At 37.9% G+C, this 13,806-nt stretch overlaps 1 protein-coding gene across 9 annotated transcripts in view; it reads left to right on the forward strand.

Annotated features, from left to right (window-relative positions):
* Nucleotides 1–12,695, forward strand: part of LOC130910150 (sodium bicarbonate cotransporter 3-like) — a 102,788-nt gene extending 90,093 nt beyond the window's left edge. For 5 of the 9 annotated variants that reach the window (XM_057827152.1, XM_057827155.1, XM_057827158.1 and 2 more), the window contains one exon: nt 5,450–12,694. In XM_057827152.1, coding sequence (XP_057683135.1) covers nt 5,450–5,531 — 82 coding nt within the window. In that variant the 3' untranslated portion in view covers nt 5,532–12,694. Of the gene's footprint in view, nt 1–1,212; nt 1,259–5,449 lie in introns of all 9 variants that reach the window. The other 4 variants (XM_057827156.1, XM_057827159.1, XM_057827154.1 and 1 more) reach the window with 3 other exon arrangements.
* Nucleotides 12,696–13,806: the final 1,111 nt, after the last annotated feature.

Genomic DNA, 13,806 nt, shown 5'->3' on the forward strand with positions numbered 1-13,806 from the left:
CCGCAGTTTTATGGCATCACGGTATTACAATTATAGCTCTAAAATGCATTATTTTCAGATCTATGGGATTGACAAATAATTCAATTGAATAGGATTTTGTTTATTTTTCACAACATAATTGCAAATTGGTACATTAATATGAATATAATGTTGAAATAAATAACAAATAATATGAACTGAAGTATTTTAAATAAAATTGAAATAAATAGAACTTATAGACTAAACACACAGCCACAGCTCAAGTTGCTCAGAATTGGGACAAGAACCCTTAGTAATATAGAACTGGACTTAAACAATATATAATCAAATTGATTTTATATAAAACACATACCACTACTACTATAAATATTAATTAGTTGAATATTAATGGAGAGCGAGAGCAAGAGACAGAGCACATGTATATGACTCGTATCATTATTTACACATTATACACACAGAGAAAGTCACCATAGAGAAAAAACACTACAGGCATTATTATGAAAATGTCATTTTGAACAGATCTTTACAATGACTGAAGTCTTTACAAATGGTAGAGAAGAAACTCGTTAGCCGTCTTATTTGCTTCGTTAACAAGCTTACATTATAATATTTGCTTTACATCGCTAGACACACTAAACACGCTGGAGTGAACTCTCATAGCTGGTGGGAAACGTTCATGACAGCATTTACTGACCTTAAATTTTGTGTAAAGAGACTAATGATGGTCACGTAAATGTTGAAATCATGTTGGAGGTGCTGCCTCCCCTGGCAGCAACCCACCGCAAGCATGTCTTGGATGTCGGCCCTCCTCTAAGCCGCGGCCGTCTGTTTCTTTTCAATAGCCGAAGTACTCCCTTATTAGTGACTTTGTCTTTTTTGAGGGGGGAGAAAAAGCTCAGGTGTAGTTTGACTACCTTCAGCCATTGTATCTACTTAAAGCACAACGACAGAGTAGTTTCACCAACAGACACAAGACGGAGCAGCAACCGAAGGGGAGGGGTGAGCGCTGCTCCTCCTAGCCACGGATTTCTCGCTGCATTTTTGGGACATAAAAATAGCGAATACCGAACTAATTGTAGGTGTGATTAATTATTAAAGTGGAAAACTATATAAGAGAATATACGTATTATCAATTATTCTTTAAAAATCCCCACAATAAACCCCATGTAAGAATTTTCACTCTTTGCCTGAACACAGTTTAATAGGTTAACATCGTTTGTTTCCAACCACCAGATGTCCGCGGACTCCTCACCACACACCCAGGTCAGAGGAACAGGAGGTAGGCGGGGGTTATGCGGCGGCTCAGCTACATAAGATTACGCTATCTTGTTTTCCCACAACATTATGCTGTTAACATTAAAATTTCTATTTTTAAAGATTGTCACAGTAAGCTAGGTTGTATAGTAGCAATTTCCCTGCGTATATGGTACCTCGTTGCATGCACAGTATAGGAGAGTGTATAAAAATCAGCAGCGGAGCTTCGTTCGAGTCTGCTGTGGGGACAGATGTGCCCCAAAGCTTCTTGGCATCCATATTTAATCTGTACAAAGCCTTGACAGAATGTGAAAAGCGTGTCAGACCTTGACCGGAATGTGAGAAATGTGAGGGACCCCTTAAGAACGTAAAGAGTACATACAGTACTGGCAGCCAAGACTTCAGAACTCATCACCTCTTTACCCCACTGGCTGAACAAACTGTAAGATTATAAGAAACAGGCTTAAAAACTGAGGTGGAAAATTTAAATTTTCGCTTAGAGCAAACGGAGCAGCTATGCCCCCCAGGAACAAAATGTAAATGTAGCATTTCTTGATGCATGTTAGACAGGTATAAACACACTGAACATATTAAAAAAAAAGCTATTTAAAAAAAAAAAAAAAAAAGCTAAATTGAAAAGAAATCAGATTTTTCCGGGCAGTGCAGATTTACAAGGCGACAGCGAATGATGCACTTTGACCCCAACAACCTCCTCAGCCCGGAAGACAACATGCCCGCCCACTTCAAGCAATGGCATTTTTATTTTGCTCCAAAATGCACAAATATAGAAACATTCAACATATTTAAATTGAAAATATTATTAAAACAGTAAATCCGACGTTCCGCCATTTGCTGTCGCTGCGCACGCCCAATGTGACGTGTGCGAGTGCTTATGTTATCGGCGCGGGAGTGTTCCATTGATATGGATGCAGAGCAAGCCCCCATCGGCCCCCGCAATCGAATCCATCCACTTTGGAGGCAGGATCCCAATTTTTCCATCATTGCCTTCCGTCTTCACCGACACCATATAAACGCGAGGCCACTCCACAACATAGTCATTGCGTCTTGGTGTCGCAGAGTCTCCATGTAAACTGCTCCTAAGGTGAAGTCGCGGAGTTTGGCTTTTTGACCGGGTCGTCGGGGTTTCACCGGCCCGGCCCGGGATTCCGACAATCTCGCTAGAAGGTCATGTTCCTTCAATTTTTATTTCGTCTCGTCAGACGAAAACTGCCGTTTGTCTCTTTGTTTCAGTCTACCAAGACATGTTTTTAGCTCGTCATCGTCACGAAAAAAATGTTCATCGACCAAATATTTTCATTATCGTCATCGTGGACGAAAACACTGACTGAGACAGTTTTTGTTTTGTTTTCCTGATACTGTACTGGTTGAGGCTACTCATTATAAAGGAACAAATCAAAAGCACTAAAGTCCTAAAAAGAGCTAATCCTCTGCTTGCTAAACCCTATTGAAGTACAGTACTCCTTGTGCATGATAAATTTAAGTTTTGTAGTGTTTAAGCTAACGTTTGGGCAAAAAAATATTTTGCAAATTGCAATGAAAATTAATTTTGAGGTTCCACTGTATACAGTATTTGTTCCACATTCTACTCCTTCCTTCAAGGGAACCACGGATAAAAACACATTTAGTTCTTAAAAGATGACTGTTAGTACGAGTAATAATAATTTGATATTAAAACCCCTCTTAATATTTTCGTTTTAATAAATTTTGTAAAATTTTAAATCAAAAATTAACTAATAGCTCAGCTTTGTTATTGACATCGCAAGGCGATGACGTCACAGTGCCACGCTGCCGTACTTCAGTCACTCTAACTATGTGAGATAGTTATTTAAATACACCACAAGGTGTCAATAGAGAGTTTTATATTAATAAGACATCAAGCCAATGAGTGCGTTTTGTCCCTCGACTGACGCCGTAGCTCCTTGTTTTTTTGTTGTTGTTGTTTTTTAGACGGGGTCTATTGTGATTCACATTCATCTGAGTGTTGTTTTGTCTCCTGAAAATGGCTCCCAGCATCATAGTTTATGTATTGTGACTAAATATTGCCATCTAGTGTATTTGTTGAGCTAAAGGAGTTGCTAAAATGTTGAAATATAGTTTGACCAAAGTCTGAGAAAGTTTTTTTGATTGTGAATGCCAGTTCTCTTTGCATTGCTGTGTTAACTGTGTGAGAATAGGGCCTCTGTAATAGAGATTGAAGCACTTTTCTTCTTGGTGACATTTTTTGAGAGATATGAGCATTAGTTTTGTAGTATTTTCACTATATGATACTTATGTGTGTTGTGAAAGAGTTGCCGAAGCTTATGCCAATAAACGGCGCGGTCCAAGCTACAAATCTGAATGGCTGTGTCCTCTCCTTTCTTTCTCCCACTGTGGATTAAAGAAACTACAGCATCAGTCAAGGGAACAAATGCGCTCATTTGCTTGATCCCTAATTAATGTAAAACTCGCCATTGAAACCTTGTGACGTATTTAAATCACTACCTTACATAATTAACTCATTCACTCCCAGCCATTTTCACCGGTGCAACCCCTTTCGCTCCCGGCCGTTTTATTGGATTTTGACTGATTTTGCAAGGCCCACAGAAAATTCTTTCAGCAGTAAAAAAAAAAAAAAAGTAAGCTCATATCTTTTTCCATTCTTTAGAAAATAGCTTAGTTTGAGCAATTTTCCAATTTCTGATGAAAAAACAGAAATTGAGCTTTTTGTGAAAGCATACATTTCAAACATTGACTTCTTTAACACAGCTATTTTTTGCTTTAGTTACATCCCAAACAACTGAATGTTTTCCTTTTACAAAATAACATAAACAACAGGACAAATAGAGCTTTTGATAGCAAAGTAACAATTTATTTACACATAACTGAGAGATGACGCTGTTGTGGCCGCGACAGCCGGGTAAACTTTTCCCTCATCGCCGCATGTCTCATAAAGATTGATTGGTAACACTTTATAATAACTATCCGTTTTACTAGTTAATAGATCATTAGTAAACTGTTGATAAATGATTTATTGTTGATTTGTGAAGTATTTGTTAACAGTTTGTTAAGCATTTACAGGGTGTTCTTAACCTGAAACACAGTTTGTGTAGAAACGTTTCAAGTTTTTAAGTGTAACGTTTGGCATTTCTATTCAGGTTAAGAAATGCCGTTCACTTCAAAAGAAAAGGCATTTTGATAAGGCATTTTGCAGGCAGCGCTTATGTTGCACATTTATGAAAATCTGCCATAGAACCAACAAATATTTGTACTTTTCTTTATATATTCAACCAATAAAACGTATGACCTTCAACATAAAGTGTATATAGTTTTATTAAGATCCATCAATTAGCATGGGCATTTAGAATGGGGTCAACCATATTGGAACACCCGGAAAATGCTTAACAAACTGTTAAGAAATACTTCAGAAATCAAAAATAAATCATTTATAATGATCTATTAACTAGTAAAACGGATAGTTATTATAAAGTCTTACCGATGGATTTTTATGAGTCTCTGTGGGGTCTGCTCGGCGAGCAGCACGGACTCAACGGCATCGTCCGCTGCACTGGTGGTCCCGGTTGTTCTGCTCCGTCGTCCAGCGCCTGGCATCCCGGGTGTCCTCTAGGTTGTTCTGCTCGGTCGTCCGCCGCCTGGGCATCCATTCGGTTGTCTTCCGCCAACGCCCCAGCCGTGCGGCCCGACCGTTCGTTGTCGTTAAATCGGGTTGCGGGTCTTACCAAATGCACTACTGCCCTCCAGTGGACAGTTTTATAGCTTTAAAATGGATTTTCAGCTATGTGCTTTGGAGCTAAATTGAATCAGAACCCAGAGATGTCTCTTGTAAAAAAAAAATAAAATAAAATAAAAAAAAACGTAAAAGTCTTTGGGACACTGAAACAATTAAAAATGGAACATTTGTATACGTTTTTGGGAGCAAATGAGTTAGAGTTTTTTTTTTTTTTTTTTTTAAGAGTGACAGGTTGAATTCTGGCAGCGTGGCCCAGTGACGTCAACAATAATGGCTACCTATTAGTTAAAACAATTTTGCAAATTATATAAAAAAAAACAAAAAATCAAAAGGGTTTCAATATCAAATTATAATAACTTGTACTAACATTTATCTTTTAAGAACTACAAGTCTTTCTATCCGTGGATCCCTTTAAACTCGTGCACTGTCTCATCTTGTCTTCTATCCACTTTCCCTGCATTTTAACAGCCGGGAGAAGGCGGCCTGCGTTAGAGTGGACATCAGCCCTGACACACCAGGAGAGAGTTCCACCACAGAGACCTTCTTGTGATAATTTCATCCTACATGACACACAAACAACAACAGGGGCAACAACATACTGTAAAAACAGTCCACTTTTCTGTGCCAACTTCAGCACAGCAGGTGAGCACCACCAATGCGGGCCGTCAAGTTGCCAGGGCAAAGCGCCGTGACTTACGCGATATTCTGCCCAATGTAGTGACTTCATTTTGTTTAACATTTGCACCTCTGATGCCAAAGGAATGGGCCTCCCTGGTGGGGATCTTTGAGTGCTTATTTTAATTTCAGCCACCATTTTTAGTCCGTCTCCGAACTGCACATAAATTGCTCACACAGTGAGCAGCCCAGCACAGTGTTTGACGGTAGTATTTCAAATACACCAGCGCCATTCAGGAAATATCCATGTCTCAAAAATCGTGTGTCATTGTCGAAAAACCAAAAATGAGGTACTCCGAAAGAACTAAACAGAATTCGACATATACATCATAGGTCATACAATCATATTGTAAGGGTTTTTTCTCTTTTAAGAGAACAGTGCTGCTTAAATGTCGTCACTTGTTTCCATCAGAAACGTCTTTCTTATATATGTAGGTTAAATATTAACGCAGGTATATCTACTGTGATCTTTCAATGTGTAATGTTGTGTAAAAACTACATCAGAGGCCATATGAAGTCTGTACTGTACAGTAAGCACTTTGCTAGCATAATTTCTTATCTATACGAATCCTAGTAATTATTATTAGTAGTATTAAATGTTGCTTCTTCTCCCTATATTGTGTTTAAATTTATGACTGAAATTTCAATTACATGACTCAGGAATCTTATAAGGATTTCTGACTGCGGTCACGGAATGTTTGTCAAAAGGCGGCGATAATGTTTTTTCTGAAACCTCATTATCGCTACTGTCAAAGTTTTGATCGATGATTTTAATTATGAATGTTTACTCAAGCGGAAGGCATCACTGCGTGTGATGCTATCATGTATAAATAAAAGGTTCTGCCAAAGTACAGTGAAACCTTAAAAGAGAAATTTAGGAAATGCATGTCTGACTGCTTGTATTGGGAAATCCTATTTGTTGTGGGGAATGCATACTTAACCTATTTTAAATAGGTAATCAAATTAAATATTCTGAATCACACTTAAACACAAACATATCAAAACATACTCACTGTTAAAACAGGGGAGTCTTATTTTGTACGGCAAAATTATTTGTTTTTTTGCTTTTGTCAAGTTGCTTATTTGTCACTCCTAGTTTAAGTTAACTATTAAACCAGCACATAACCAGGGGCGGATCTAGAAAAAAATATTCATGAGGTGGCGAGAGGGGCGGGCCATTTTGGCGGACGGATGTACACAAATCGCGGCCGATGAAACCTTGATAAGTTTGCTTTATTAAAGTTTCACAAGCTCTAGGACAGGGGTCCCCAACCTTTTTTGCACCACGGACCGGTGTTATTTGGGTCTTTTTTTTTCACGGACCGGTGTTCTGACAAATTTTGCAACCCATCAAAAATTGCAACGATGCGGTTCTGCGCGTGCGCGTAACGTTAAACATAGCCGCAAAATGCGCAAATGCAGCGATTACACAGTAAAAATTACAAACTTTCTTGAAAGAAAGGAATATTAACTTACGTTTGATCATGGAAGGACTTGTAGAAAAGTTCTCCTCAGATTCATCCTGCCATGTAAGCTGCACATTGTCGTTGAACATTAATTAAGAAGCCCGCTTCACAAAGATACGATGTTGGAAATTGTAGCAGGGTTTTCAATGTTCTTGGCGCGATGTCAGGATATTCCAGAATGACTTTAATCCAGAACCTCGGTGGAGTTGTTGTCTCGAATGTACATTTAATAAGGTCCCCGTCATTTGCGATCTCTCTGTTTATTCACAAACGGGTCACGAATCCACTCCTTCGCAGTTCGTGGGTCTTCGAGGTTGTAGGCTCGTCAGGTGCCCTTTTCGCCTTAAAAATATCCTTTTCGCCGTAAAAATATCTCCAAAGACGTCTGTTTTCCAGTTATCTTCGCTCGTGTGGGGGCTAATTATTTCCGGGAACAAATGTGCTGCGCCCGCGGCCTAGTAATATGTTATTATCGAGGACATGCGCACATAGATGTATTATATACACAAACAAGATGTATTTGTAGCAGTCCAATCAATGGACTTCTATGACAACATTGTAATCTATCCCGTAGTATTATATCTAGAATAGACAGAGATATTGGTGTGTTAAGCAGGGGCACAGGGTTAATTCGGCCAGAATGCGGTCATTATTAAATTATTATTTCTGTATTTGCCGCTATTGGCCACTATTTGCCGGGCCGCAGACCGGCAGATAGTGACCCCTGCTCTTGCACACTTTATAAATGACTCTCATACCTCTCCTTGCTAAGCTAAATGGTACCTCGATGTGCATTTGTGTGAAAATGTAGTTCACGAGCAACAGCAAAAACGATTTACCTTCTCAACGAAACTACCGTAATTTCCTGAATATAAGGCGCACCCCAAATGTACTTGTAAAATCTAGGGGAAATTATTGTACCCGTTAATAACGCGCACCCTAATTTTAGCACCAATAAATAGAAGAATACAAGAAAACGGCTCGTGTACAGATACAGAAATGTCATTTTACTGACTGGTGAAACACAGCACAAGCATAGCATATTGGTAGTTCAAAACATTGCCATAAACTGACAATATTTACTAGAGGTGTGCATCGGCACTGCCCTCACGATTCGATTCGATTACGATTCGGAGGGCCACGATTCGATTCGATACAGAGGATCACGATTCGATTCGGTTCAATTCGGCAATGCATCACGATGCATTAAAATTCTAAAGCAAAGCATATTTTTCGTGAATAATGAGGCAACACAAGCGGCCAGACATTAAACAACTTTTTATTGGCTTTTGTGTCATTCCTGGTTGAGGTCAAATGAAAATAGTATACTTTCAGATATATACTTTTTTTTAAAAAAAAGGGGGAAACCAAATCCAAACCAAAGATTTTTGAATGTACAGTGGTACCTCTACATACGAATTTAATTCGTTCCAGGACCTTGTTTGTAAGTCGAAATGGTCGTATGTCGAGCAGGATTTTCCCATAGGAATACATTATAATTCCATTAATTCGTTCCAAAGCCTAAAAACATACACTAAATTCTTAATAAATACTGCTGGCACTGTTACAAATGGCAATTAAACATAGAAAAACAAATAAGTTATAAATAAATAATTCAGAATAATATAATAATAAGAAGAATAATTAATAATTATTCCTGTAAATAATGTAACGAATCGGACTCTAATATGGCGGACACTTTTTACTGTCCCTGAACGCACCGCGAAGCTGACGTCTCAGTGAGGTGCGGTAGAGATAATACTTTCGTTTTCTTGAGAGCAGTCAACTGCTTAAGACAATGGGCGTTTTGTGTTGGATAAGTTCTTAAATAGATGATAAAAACGTGACGAAGCTGGCGATTTCCTTGGCAATGTTACCACAATAATAATTGTCACCTTAACTTATAAATAGTGGCGAACGGTGGTCGGAAGAGGACCATGGAGCTGTATTGTTGAGCCAGTTCAGGGACGCGCACCCCAAGCTCATATTTTTCTATAACTTGCATCTTCATTTCAAAGGTAAGCATCACTTTTTTCCTTGTTTCTCCAACTGTATCAACTTTTTTTGAAAACTGTTGATTTCTCACACAAGAAAATCCACCGTGCGTTCGTTTGCAGTGCTGTCATGTCGTCGTATTTCGAGCAACTCCTCGGATGTAGAAACAAATGGCGGCTCAAATTTTACGCCGGATGTCGAAAAGATCGTGTGTCGAAGTGATCGTATGTAGAGGTACCACTGTACTTAGATATTTTAAAATGCACTGAATCGATTCGGCTTGTTGCCCGCAACGAATCGAATCGTCCATGCCCCGCATCGGGATGCATCGATTATTGTTGACACCCTTAATAAAAACCATGCAGTTAGCATTTATTTTACATAAATACGTCGAAATACAATGCTAGTCTGTTAGTGAATGTAGGTAGCGGCCGCCTTATGTAAACGGAGAGTTTCCGGTGAAAATTCTTGTGAATAAATGCTTAAATCCACAAATTCTTAATTGATTTTATTGGGTTTTTTTTTTCACAATGTTTCAAAATGCATGCATGGCATGAAAAATCTAATTACCTTGAATCCTCGGACAAATCCCTCCTGAGATGATCCTTCCTGTTTGTATGCGGTACATCTTTCGTACTTTTTCAACAGAAATCCGGCATTAGGTCACTGCGTGCTTGTGTTTGTGAATAGCTCCTCTTGATGTGGGCGGCCTCTTACTTGAATGCGAGGCGCAGTGCATGACCGATCAGACCCCTCAATACCATTATGAAGTCTATGATTTATGAATGGATGTTTTTGTGTCATACAGAAGTCAACAATGATTGACAGACATTAGGGTTTGATCTTGCCAGAGGTGAACTTCACAGCGCCGAATGCATTAATCATCGTTTAACTGGTTAAACAGTTGCTGTGGCAGCTCATTGTGTGTAAGTGAGCAGCTTGAGCGGATTTGAGTGGACTCAGTCATTTAAGCATTTAGTAAAGCCAAGCATTTTTCTACTTTCTTGTTTAAAAATAATTCGGTAGGACAGAAACATGTTTAAAACGTATCATAATTATTACATTTGAAGTGCTTAAAAACCACTTATTAAAATAAATATGTACATTCAAGTTTTTTTTTTTTTTTTTTTTTTTTAATTTGGGAGAAAAAAAAGTGATTGAACAGAACATTTTTTTGGGGGGGGGGGTCTACTTTGCGGTTTTTCCACTTATTTCGACGGGTTCTGGTCCCCCTTAACCGCGAAAAACGAGGGATCACTGTTTTTGCTTATTTCTGAAAAAATATACCACCAAAGCACAACTTTTATATTTTTGTTTCTGTTACAAAAATATGCCCAATAACATGTTTTTGTTTTGTTTTGTTTTGCTTGTAGGCAACAAAAATTAAAGCAAATGTGCAACAAGTGCACAACAAATGCACATTTAACCTTGGGCTATCACATAACAATGGGATTATTCGTTGTACCTTTTGGGTGTTTTTACTTTCTTGGCCTATTTACTAATTGGATTCTGTTTTTTTTTTTAAAGCTTTTGAGTGTTTCACTGTACTTTTTGGCGGTTCCTGCTGTGTTTTAAAGCCGACAACACGCACAGCAGACTCCCGCACACAAAACAACACCAGCCAAATGTTGTTGTAGAGGGTAAAATATAAGTGAAACCAGTTAGTTGCACCTATTTTTATACTGTCTGTATTATTTTATTGTGTGTGTGCGTGTGGTGGACAAAAATGTTATTTTAGTGACGCGAAACATTTTATGCAAAGCAAATATTTCTACTGTAAATGTGACATTTATAATATTCTACAAAGCTGTTCTAATTTACGCCGAGTGCAGTCTTGTTTTAGCAATAAATGTTCCATATGTATGGATTCATGACACTAGCTATTATCCAGGTAAGGAATAATTGTCGCTCTATCTGTGTGTAGCTGTAGTGACTATGTGCCTTGTCAGAGCTCTTTATGTGCAAGTGTTGTACTTCTAATTAAGTGTTCAGACCAGATAAACGTACACATATCCACACCGCGGCAGACATGCCAAAGACGAAGCGACGTCAGTATAGAGTGGACCAGTGCACTATTTATTGACTGGTGTAATGTCTCTGTTCAAATTGTAGCCTCTAGCTACAGACTCCAGTTCTGGATTTAGATTATTTTCCAATTACAAACGGATTTAAAGTTTGTATGCGTGTTCTGTTGTCGAATCTTGAATGTTTGCTTGCAATACAGATGGGTAAGTCATGTCTGGGTTTGACGTTCCTCAAAAACAAATGTAATTACGTCGGGTCCTGCGACACAAATCTGACTTCAGCCATTTGACACGAAACAGACCATGTTGAATTTCAACTCGGTGTACAAACCTACTAAAGCATTAAAACATATGTATTCGAGTAAAGCAAACTCTTCTTGTGAGCAAGAATGATGACTTACTGTATGTCAAGATGGAAAGCAATAAACGAAATAAGTATAAACTGACTGTTTTGCTATTCTTTTAGCACTTTGGTCATCCTGAGTCTTTCATACTCATTATTCAAGTATTTCACTCTACAAAGGTAAGCGTAAACTGTTCATATTGTTTGAATGTTTTCATTTGGTGAATGGGTATTTTCTGCTAATAACGCAATGGACGTGGTGATAAAACAATGGAAATTTGATTGAGTGGGAGTAAGTAGTCACTTAAGCACGTAAAATTGTCACACACTCTTTATAAAGTTACTATACTGGTTCTGGTGTCACGTTATTTTTAGGGCTGTCATAATTATCGCGTTAACGGGTGGTAATTAATTTTTTCAATTAATCACGTTAAAATATTTGACGCAATTAATAAGGGCTGCTGCTATCGATTATTTTAGTAGTCGATTAATCGATGAACTAGTTTGTCGAATAATCGAGTAATCGGAGAAGTAACATGAAAAATTAAAATAGCTGAGCTGAGCCTCGAACGGTATAAAAAAACAATTAAATAAGGATCTATGTACAACAAAAGAACAATTGGCTAACTTACATTGCAAAAGTCCACTAGCTTCAAATGGTTCGGACACATATTCCCACAAAAATGGCTAAATACCCATAAACTAAATTACAAATGCATTAAAAAAACATTAGTGCAAACAAAAACTTAGCTTATTTTGATCTTAACATGGAGCAGCTGGATTCAGCCATGTGCAATGAGGCAGACTAGAGGGTAGTGTATCCACTCAAATCAATAAAATTGATTGCAAACACTTTCAAAATAAACCATGACAAGGGCACAATAATTAAACGAATACTCGAAACAGCAAAATTTAATTCGAATCTTTTTTTTCTAATCGAATACTCGAGTTAATCGATTAATTGTTGCAGCACTACAATTAATGCACATGCCCCGCTCAAACAGATTAAAATGACAGCGCAGGGTCATGTGCAGTCATGTTACTTGTGTTTTTTTGGAGTTTTGTTGCCCTCTGCTGGCGCTTGGGTGCGACTGATTTTATGACCATGAGAATTGTGTAATTATTGACATCGCCAATGGCGACCTACTAGTTTATTTTTTGGTTGAAAATTTTACAAATTTTATTAAAACGAAAACATTAAGAGGGGTTTTAATATAAAATTTCTATAACTTGTTCTAACATTTATCTTTTAAGAAATACAAGTCTTTCTATCCATGGATCGCTTTAACACAATGTTAATAATGTTAATGCCATCTTGTTGATTTATTTTTATAATAAACAAATACAGTACTTATGTACAATATGTTGAATGTATATATCCGTCTTATCTTTCCATTCCAACAATAATTTACAGAAAAATATGGCATATTTTATAGATGGTTTGAATTGCGATTCATTACGATTAATTAATTTTTACGCTGTGATTAACTCGATTAAAAATTTTAATCGTTTGACAGCCCTAGTTATTTTTATCATTTTTTTCCCCTCTATGTTGGATGCAAATGTTTTTTTTTTTTCTTTTCCACATTTTGAGTTGGGTGATTTGGAACTGTCATACTTAGACCATGTTTACACGATGTTAGAAATCAAATGTTTAAAGACCGCAGGACCCTACTGGGGCTCAAGGGAAAACTGTATTACCGTAATTTTCTGACTATAAGCCGTACTGGATTATAAACCACAGCTGTCTTCGAGGCAACTGAGGTGGGAGGTTCGGCTTGCCTTGACGTCTGAGAGGTGGCGTGCTATCAAACTTAGTTGTTTTTGTTATCGGGTGTTGTGGTAGTACAGGACGTCCCGCCATTTGACTGTCCTGAAGAGCTGATTGTGGGATTTGGTGTTGCAGACGTGGGTTTGTAGGTGTCTTGCCGATCACCTAGTAGTCAGCGTCAAATCTTGCTCAGTCAGCTGCATGACGCATGCATTGGGGTTCCGTGGTGAGAAGGCATCATGTATCTCCTATGCCTTATGTCAAATATATTCTGCTTGTTTTCCTTAAACTATGATATACAGTAAATGCTATTTATTTTATATTGGGTACGTTAGAGTAATACAAACAGTAAATACGAGAAAATATACTATTCCCTGATTGACTAAGTGTGTTAGATTAATACAAGAAAAGACTTTTCCCTTCAAAAGAAAAAAAAAGATTCGGCATCGTAAAGTCAAAATCACTCAAACTAGGGTTGTTCCGATCATGTTTTTTTTTTTTTTGCTCCCGATCCGATCCTGATCGTTTTAGTTTGAGTATCTGCCGATCCC

Source organism: Corythoichthys intestinalis, chromosome 22 (genome assembly GCF_030265065.1).
Source record: "Corythoichthys intestinalis isolate RoL2023-P3 chromosome 22, ASM3026506v1, whole genome shotgun sequence".
Taxonomy (NCBI): domain Eukaryota; kingdom Metazoa; phylum Chordata; class Actinopteri; order Syngnathiformes; family Syngnathidae; genus Corythoichthys; species Corythoichthys intestinalis.